This window comes from Silene latifolia, chromosome 3 (assembly GCF_048544455.1).
Source record: "Silene latifolia isolate original U9 population chromosome 3, ASM4854445v1, whole genome shotgun sequence".
NCBI lineage: Eukaryota > Viridiplantae > Streptophyta > Magnoliopsida > Caryophyllales > Caryophyllaceae > Silene > Silene latifolia.
In genome coordinates this window covers 105,579,311-105,588,471 of record NC_133528.1, presented here as the reverse complement: position 1 = coordinate 105,588,471, position 9,161 = coordinate 105,579,311, and the positions used below count along the sequence as shown (strand labels likewise).

The window sequence follows — 9,161 nt, the reverse complement described above, 5'->3', positions numbered from 1 at the left end:
TGAAAAAAACCCTTTTAAAAAAAAACATTATTATATTAATTAAAAGACGGTACTAATAAAATTATTGATAGAAACGGAGAAATACGTGTGGTATTTGCGAATTACGATCTATAATTGTCGAGTTGTTAGTGAATTGGTTAGGTTTGTGAGAAAGAAGGGGATAATTTTTTTCAAGTCTTTTTTTATGATAAAGGGTAGTTATGGACAATTAGGGACAAATGTGTGGGATTAAGTAAAAGGATGTGCGAGATTTATCAATTGCGAAAAAAAAAAAAAAAAAAAAAAAAAAAAAAAAAACTCAATTTGGTAGGTACCGCCTGGGAGCAGCAGTTTGAGGTAGATGCCGATGGTGTTGAATCGAAAACCTAGTGGAGTGGAGTAGATTAAAAATGGAGGAAGCGGTAATATTGGAGTTAAAGAGGAATTCAGCAGAGTATTCCAAGGTAGTGGATGATATTGTAAGGATAGAGAAGAAGATTTTCCCTAAACACGAGTCTTTATCAACATCTTTCGATAATGAACTTCGTAAAAGGAATACTGGATTACTTTATGTTTCTCATCATATTAATGCCGATATTGCTGGCTATGTTATGTACTCTTCCCCTTCTTCTTTGCTTTCCTTCATCACTAAACTTGCAGGTCTGTCTCTCACTCTCCCTCTCCCTCTATTATTCTTGATTGTTGCCACTTTTTCCATTCCGTCCTATTTCATTTTTGGATTGTATTTGATGAACAATTTCATCCTTTAAATACTTAATTTGGTGCACTTGTCCTCCTATTATTGCTCACCTCCTCTTGGTCTTTGTGCCAAAACCAAAGGACACCAATTGACGGGGTCTCAGTTTATACTCCATTTCTGATTGATGACAAGTCTTGTATTAGCTTCTTGCAATTACTTATAAAAAGCCTTGTATTTCTCTTTTCAATTCTGCCATTTACCACCCATATTTTACGCGGTTGAGGTGCTTTGGAACCATTAGATGGAGATGTTAGAGACAATATTTGCTAGACTTAACTATGAGAGGTTGCTACTATAAGAAAAGGTTAGTTTGCAAATATAATGTAGGTATTCACATCATTATTTGATTTGTTAGGATTTGGAAGGGATAGGGGCATGATCAATTTTTCTGAGGTATGCCTGATGATGGTCTTGTCTACATTATAACTAGAATGTTTTGATAATGAATAAAAATCGGAAAAAGAATTTATACTGCTGCATCCTTAAGATTATTGCTGAGGATAGGTAGGATGATTATGCTAGATGCATGGAATTGGCCAGAGGAGCAGCTGTTAGATACTACGGACCAATTGTCTAATTGCTTTAGCCTTCACCCTATAAGCGTAGAAAGTATATAAAGCTCAGACCACGTCACCACGCATAGGACAAGAGTCTAGTAAACCAGTAAAGTTCCAATAATTCGATAACTCTCCGTTTCTTAATTTTCCAATGTACTGTGAATATAAAGTATATAAGCTGTGACCAAGGGACGTCACAGTAATAGTGAATTTTGTAGAGACCTTGCCGAGCAGCCAAGTTTACGTAAACGTGGAGAAAGACGGCAATTCTATTTTTAAATTTTTTCGAACTTCTTTTGCTCTTTCTTAAGGAAATGTGGTGATAGTTCTCCTTAAAAAGAGAATGTTGGTTGGCTGTCTTCCCCTTTGTAGTTTAGTAATAAAAGAAGATAAATATGATTGTATGTTTGGTAGTAGAGCAAGGAAATATGCTTCTTGTATTCTCATGCTGGCTTTGTCGTATTAGATGTTTCATATTCGCTGTTGTCTTCTATACACTACGTGATTTAGAATGTTAACTATTCTGGTATTATCATAGAGGAACAATCCGTGACGTGCTAACACTCTACTCTCTTTCCTCCTCCGAAACATCCAGTCAAAGAGAAGTACAGAAGACAAGGGTATGGTGAAGCACTGCTCAAGGCCGCAATTTCAAAATGTCAAGCTAGGAATATTCAGAGAATTTCTCTCCATGTTGATCCTTCAAGAATGCCTGCTGTGAGTCTGTACCAGAAACTTGGTTTCCGCATAGATTCTACCGTTGAAAAGTACTACTCAGCTGACCGAGATGCATATAGAATGTATTTGGATCTAGACATCGACGACTGTTGATTGATTTCATGGGATAAAATGAAACATGGACTGTCACTCTCATTTGGGAGAGTTGATAGACTTTATCATCATTTAAGGGGGGAACAATTGAGTCCCTATCCGTACTATGCCGACAACTTATATACTTCTTCACCATCCTTACATTGGCTTTCTAATTGTTGTATTCAACTAGTTAGCCAGTTAGGCATTATATGTTTGAAATGATACTTTTATATTTTTGAAATGAGTAGATGTGGTACCGCTCCCGATAATTTGGTATTATATTTTTGAAATGACTAGTTGCAATTTGGCGAAATAGGGTTGCAAAATAATAGGTCAGCAACATAAATTGTTTTACTACCAAGCAATGTAGTTAGAGCTAAATAGTAAATTTAGGTAACTGAACGCTAACACTAGTTATATTTATTCATAAGACCATCTTTTATACAAGACTGAATGCAAGAAGAAATAACAAAAAGAATACATCTCTGAACAAATCAGTACTTTTTGGTCATTGCCCTTCAAATTGTGAATAAATTTATAGTGAGAAATCACACTTAAATTACAGTGACAAGGGAAGACGGATATCATTGCCCTTCAAATTTCAATAACAGTAGTAGTATCACTCAGCATACGAAGAGTTGGTAATTCTTTGATGTACCTCCCACATTTAGGTAGTTAACATCAACAGGTACCTTCCCGAAATCATCTGCCAAAATGAAGCATGGAATCACAACAATCCTTCGAGTTCACAGGAAAATCATCGTTTGATTTCAAGTTACAGGAAAACAAACCTTCATATATTGTACGTGCGACTTGCACATAATAAGGTATGAGATCTCTGTATATGATCCCTTCCGGATGAGCATCCAAAACAACCAAGACGCCTAATGGAAAGTATAGCAAATGTAAGTCAGCAATTTAGTACGCGGAAAATTATGGTTATTGTAGTAGAGCAGTAGAGCACGCACGCGTATAGACTATAAAGACATCTCCTTGTTTGTTTCACATTCATCTTCCTGTTTTATTTTGCTATATCCTGGTATACATCAGTTCCTTCATCCTATTTATATTGTACTTGTTTGCCAAACCGCACCGCTAGCTATGTTACTTCAACTCGACTACAAGTATCATGCACATTGTGTTAGGTTGTCCGATACAACAACCATGGTTACCAAATTCGTAATACGACTGATTCGAATTCGTAATACGAATACACGTTTCGCTCAAAATAACGCAAAATTCAATAAATCATAACCAAACACCATAATTCAAATTTGTAATTCGCGCGAATCGATTTGCTAGGCAGTTAAGCGAATCTGTTCAGTTCACCCAGGATATGACTAATTTGCGAGAAAGTTTCATAATTTCTGGCCATAAATGTATCAAAGACTTGAAAGTGTTGGAAATGCAAGACATATCCAAAGTGAAGTGTCGAAATAATATAGTTTCGTAGATAACGTATGGTCTTGATTGTATGGAATGAGCCTGTGAAGTACTCCGTAATATTTAGTTACAAATAAGAAAGGATGAGTGGATTACCAGGTGCCACCCAATCTTTACTCGAAGTGCTTGGCATTGGAGCCAGCCAAAGAATATTCCTCAAGTTCATTTCCTTGTCATAAGCTACATTAGTACCTGCAAAATAACAGAGCTTCAGTAGAATAAACACAAGGAATTGGTTTTGCCATTATCGTCAAGGTTGGATAAATCTCAGTCAGTAATGACTGAATTTGTCTTAAATGTCACCATTTCATGTAAGCTGAATTTACCGCCACAAAAACAACCATTCCTTATCCGAGCTTTAACTTCTGAAGTTTCTGGTTAAATTGGAGTATTACCACCAACAGCATACTGAATGTTTTGCGCTACAGTTTCTTAGGTTTTAAATTTCAACTTTATTTTTTCATTTTGCACTACTTTTTCAAGTACTAAAATCACAAAATTCCGAAACAAGACTAGTGTAAATATGTTCAACTGAATAGGAAATGTTAAGTGCTGGCACATACCTCTTTGGCAGTACCCCATGTTGAACGGGAAAACCTTTTTCTCATATGCTGGGTATTCCTTGGCATGAAATCTGCCATTTAATTTTGTAATATAGACAATAAAATAGTCATGTACGGTCTTTGAATAGAAGTATGAAAGAACCCAAGAAAAAGTCAAATGATAAACAGACAATCACACAGCATATCAATCAGTGCTTAAAATTCCAGAAAAGTACCAAGGAGGCTAAAAGGCTACCTCTTGCCGCTAAATATGAGTTCAAGTGTCACACTCATGTGGGATTGTAGAGTATCGGACACAGATAGCAAGGTTACATAACAAGTCGAAGCAATACAGGACATAATACATGCCCATGAACAAAGCCTCAAAGGCACACACATCAACAATCAGAAAGGAAAATATTGTTTTTGAGACCATGTCACAGCCAGGCAGTTAAAATAACCGGCAATCCTGTAGAACAAACTGAACTCTAAAAGTCAAAGTAGATAGTTAGACACCAACTGCAAAGCAACATTAGATCTGCAGAATGTAGTACCAAATCGACTGTTTTGAGGGACAGGACAAAATGATCCTGTCCATACTGCAGTATGCTTCTAGCTAATTATTCATCCATACATTTATTTGGAACGGCAAATCAGTTCCTGAGCTCAAAAAGCATACAAGTATAGAACTGTCAAGGAGATGAATCATTCGGTAGCTGCTCAGATTGGAACAGTAAGAGGCGTACCAAAGACATTGTGAATACTCAATGTAAAGTCATCGGCTGTTTACAGCAAAACATTCATTAAAGCAATCCATCTGGAAAGAGGGCGGACTTATCTTAGATAATGTGAAGTTATGGAACTTACAATATTCCAAGTCGTCCTGTTTCTTTAGCCAGAAAGAGGTGGCCATGGAAAAAATCATATCGGCTCAACGACACATTCAGTCCAACAGCTGGACCTCGAGAAACAATCATTTCGAACAAGAATCTTATGTAAGCATTCAACTCCTGAAAATTTAGATACCCAACCTAGATCATCCGTCCAAAACTAAAGCCGGAAAGTTTTTACAAAAAATGAAGATTAATTTGGTGCAAACCTCATGTATAAAGTGTCTGCCATAAGGAGTTCTAGTAAGCTCACACTTGCATTCCTTTGTGCCTTCAATATCAGGCACCTACAACATATATATCAACACTGAAAAAAAGCACCAAATCTCCCACTCAGCCAAAAATCGCATAATCTCTGTCTAAATTACGATTACTCGCATTGGTAAAGAAGTTAAACTGGATCACTTCAATTATTATTTATTTAATTTAATTATAATAGGGTGTATATGTATATGGTAATTCTATAATAAAAGTGGAAGTTAAGGTTATAACCACCACGGCTTATGAAGAAATGGAGAATAACTAATTGGGAAAAAAGAACTCACAGGAATAGGGGTGGGATCTAAGGCGCGATAAATAGCATCAGGATCAGCACCGGAATCAACGGAGAGACGAGCGAGCTCCAAAACAGCGGAAGGGGGCCACCATATACGCTCATCATCACTCTCTCTCCGTTGACGAATTTGAGTCATGGATCTCCGTTTGACGTGGGAGGTTGTTTGGTTGAAGGGAACGAGGAACTTGAGGCATGACCATAGGTCTCGGGCGACAGTAGGGTTTACTTGGGCGGCGCGGTGAGTTGGGCCCAGTAAAGAGAGAAGGTCGACTGCGGTGGCTTTAGTGGGGGTGAGTGTGCGGTGGTCGTGCGATGCGGTGATGGTGGTGGTGAAGGAAAAGGAGAGGAACAGTGCGAATTTGAGGGAAGAGGAAAGTGTGTGTTTAAGCTGCCTGCCCCTCATTTGTCGGAGGTTCCGTAAGTCTGTATAATGGCATGGCCGCGTATCAGGGTATAACATACCTCTGCTAACTGCCATTTGCTTGTTTGCTAAATTGCTAGTTTGATCACTTATTTGTTTACGGTTTTTGGTTTCTTATGTCAGTTTTCATGTGTGGTGTTGTTATTAGGGGAAAGTAGTAAATTGCCCCTAAATATTCGAGGTTATGTCTAATTTGGCCCCAAATGTTTTCAAATGTACAATTTAACCCCAAATATTTGGGACTATGTGCAAATCAACCCCATTCTAATATTCCGTCAATTTTACTTCTACTACCGCCCTCCCCACCACTATTAAAGACTTCTCCACCCCATGTCCCACTACTATTTTATAGGCTATTTGCAAATTGAGGTTTCATTCAGGCAACATTTGCTGAAATTTGTATACCAGAAGACCCAAGATAAAATGGCGCAAGTAAGGATAATAGCCAAGAATCATGGACATGGTCTGATGCTAACACGAATTTCTATGCTAACCCATTCATTTGTGAATCCATTCTTTGGTTTTAACCTTTTTTAGTTGGTGTAATTTATCAACAATTTCTGTTTATTTTGTTCACAACTTTCAATTGTCATTTTTTGAGTTTGGCAACTCAGAATGCTTGTTTTTTTTTTTTTTGTCAGTTGCTCAACAATACGGAACAATTATCCAGAGGGTAGAGATTAAGGCTATCCTTAGGTTTAAGGAGGTAATATTATTCAATTTGAATGGGAGAGGAGAATTAGGATGGGATATGGGGTGGAGGGAGTGTTTGATGGTGGTGGGGAAGGTGGCAGTAGATATAAATTTGTCGGAATTGTTAAAATTGGGTTGATTTGCACATAGTCCCAAACGTTTGGGGGTAATTTGCTACTTTCCCCGTTATTATTCATAGACCAAGTTGCGATTTTATACTTTGAACAACTTCTTTAAGAGACGGTCTTACACTAAATTATGTCTCAGTTTCTGTCAACTCGGTACCGTTGCTGATTGCCTTGCTAATAAAACTTGAGAAAGCGACTCTGCTGCAAGCCACACCACATCATTCCAAGTTCCAACCACTACTATCCCTATATATATTTTGCTACCACAAGTCTGAAGTCTACAATCAAGGTATGATAGTGTATTGACTATTCATTACTCCCTAATTTAATGTGCATTGTTAGGCTAACCCCTAGATTTCCCAGTTTCTACGTTTTCGTGCACTTATTTCCTGTAATTAAAACCCACAACTTGACTTCTCTTCTTTTCTCTTTCAAATGGCTAACCCTGCAACATCTATTTCTAAGGAATAATATTTTCATGGATTATCTTACTTTGATACTTCACTAGTTCACTTAAGCATGGTTGGTATTCAGTAACTGTCTGTTTTAGTGTGAGAAAATAAAATTCTTCACTTTCCAGTTCAGGTGAATCGTGCAAAATTGTTGGTGCACAACTTGGCATTTATGTGCGATTAGGCTAAATGAATATTCTGTAGCCGACCTAACAACACCTGGTGATATTATGTGATTTGATTAATCGGTATCCTAAATAAAAAGTCAATTCAGAAAAAAAGTAGACAAGTCTAGAAAGAGATGATTGAATCAAAATAAAATTTTTTAAGTTATATTTCTGTCAGAGGACAATATGAATATTCTATCATATTCAATCAACACACTAAAGAAGGGGTTATATGATATATCTGGTGTGGAAGTAGGTCAACATTTTTATTGGCAAATAGGGGGTTTCCAAATCCATGGTCAAGTCGCAAACCTACTGTTTGATTGGTTTGGAACTTTATATTCTTGTCAATTTTTGGATACTTCATTTTAAGCCAAAAACATTAGGATTACGCACTAGGTAGCCATGTTGGACACTTTTGAAGTTTCAAATCTTGCAGCCATAAGCTAATAATCAAAGTCAACCAAAAATGAGGAAACATTGCCTGCCTTCACCAGGCCTTTCTTGGATTGATTATTAATTTCCGTGCCTCTGTTTCCTCCTTGCTTTTCTCCGATTTAGACTGTCCTTAGTTGGCAGTATTTTCATGAGCATTCTGTCCACATGGTAATTGTACCATTCCCTCAATTTTGTGATGCATACAAGAGGCCCAAAGAAGATGAAAATGCCCAAACTCCACCCAACAGCACCACCACTGATCATCCACTGGAACTCTCTCTTCGAATTCCAGCATGACCCATCTAGTGGATTTGGTTGCCCCATTTGCGGGCCATGCCCCTTTTTGCTGTCCAAGGTCAATGGAGGCCCATGGAATCCCGGGTTCTCTTCATATGCCGTTGCATCAAATGACTGAAGTTGGGTAGATGTCGGGATCAATCCTGTCAACTTGTTGAAAGAAAGGTTCAAGTCCCCAATGAACCTCAAACTTGCAAGCTGTTCAGGTATGCTCCCACCGAGGGAATTATAACTCAAGTCCAGTGACTCGATCTGGCTCAGATTCCCAATTGACTCTGGTATTTTTCCTGAGAGATAGTTATGAGAAAGGTTCAGAACTTTAAGAGCATTCAAATCTCCTAGCTCTCGTGGTAACTCCCCGTGAAAAGCGTTGCTTGACAAATCGATGCTGATAAATATTGTCAGGATCTTTTGAATTTCAAAAGAAGAACCTTTGAAGGTTACTATCACTTTATCTTGGTAGTAAGTAATAGCTGAGTGATACTGCAAAAAACTGAGATTTTATTGGGTTTCATTAGTTTCAGCCATCGTCCGTCTGCTATGAAATAGGGTTGAAATGGGGCCAGTGAAACGATTTGAAGCTAGGTCTATGATTTGAAGTAATGGAAGGAAAGACTTGTTCCTTGGGCAGGTGACAGGTCCTTGAAGTTGATTTGATCTGAGCACGAGAATTTGGAGGCTGGACAAGTCTTTTAAATGGCAAGGAAAGGTGTCGGTTAATCGGTTATTCCCAAAGTTTAAAATTTTCAAATCCTTGCAATTGGCAATCGATCCTGGAATATGGCCACCAAAGTGATTCATATTCAAGTCGAGAGTTTCCAACGTGCAGTTTTCTCCGAATTCTTCAAGGATGGCACCGTCTAAAGCGTTATTTCTTAAACTCAGGACTGCAAGGTTTTGAGTCATTGCTGTAAGACAGTCAGGAATAGTCCTATTCAAGTTGTTGTATGAAAGGTCGAGAACCCGAAGGCTTGTGACATTGCACAATGATATAGGAATATTCCCGTATATTTTATTTTGAGCAA

The 9,161-nt window shown here is 37.8% G+C and overlaps 2 protein-coding genes across 3 annotated transcripts; one reads left to right on the top strand and one right to left on the bottom strand.

The window, feature by feature from the left end:
• Window positions 1-263: 263 nt before the first annotated feature.
• On the top strand, window positions 264-2,422 carry LOC141647820 (uncharacterized). Its single transcript, XM_074456161.1, has 2 exons — window positions 264-639; window positions 1,892-2,422. The coding sequence occupies exons 1-2, from the start codon at window positions 390-392 to the stop codon at window positions 2,125-2,127; spliced, it is 486 nt and encodes a 161-aa protein (XP_074312262.1). The 5' UTR covers window positions 264-389; the 3' UTR covers window positions 2,128-2,422.
• An 85-nt stretch (window positions 2,423-2,507) lies between these two features.
• LOC141647819 (uncharacterized) lies at window positions 2,508-6,919 on the bottom strand. Of its 2 annotated transcripts, XM_074456160.1 has the most exons (8): window positions 6,833-6,919; window positions 5,530-6,074; window positions 5,194-5,271; window positions 4,962-5,104; window positions 4,116-4,186; window positions 3,649-3,744; window positions 2,901-2,993; window positions 2,508-2,815 (listed from the first exon to the last, which is right to left on the bottom strand). In XM_074456160.1, the coding sequence occupies exons 1-8, from the start codon at window positions 6,849-6,851 to the stop codon at window positions 2,733-2,735; spliced, it is 1,128 nt and encodes a 375-aa protein (XP_074312261.1). In that variant the 5' UTR covers window positions 6,852-6,919; the 3' UTR covers window positions 2,508-2,732. The 2 variants fall into 2 exon arrangements, with proteins under 2 accessions (XP_074312261.1, XP_074312260.1); XM_074456159.1 differs by lacking the exon at window positions 6,833-6,919 and having other exon boundaries at window positions 5,530-6,107.
• Between the last annotated feature and the right edge of the window lie 2,242 nt (window positions 6,920-9,161).

Bases quoted from the DNA above. Each gene is read 5' to 3' on its own strand.
- LOC141647820 (XM_074456161.1), top strand. From the start codon at position 390: ATGGAGGAAGCGGTAATATTGGAGTTAAAGAGGAATTCAGCAGAGTAT. The intron at 640-1,891 runs GTCTGTCTCTCA...CGAAACATCCAG, and splicing joins CTTCATCACTAAACTTGCAG to TCAAAGAGAAGTACAGAAGA.
- LOC141647819 (XM_074456160.1), bottom strand. The intron at 5,272-5,529 runs GTGAGTTCTTTT...TATATGTTGTAG, and splicing joins TAGATCCCACCCCTATTCCT to GTGCCTGATATTGAAGGCAC. The intron at 4,187-4,961 runs GTAAGTTCCATA...ATTAAATGGCAG, and splicing joins ACAGGACGACTTGGAATATT to ATTTCATGCCAAGGAATACC.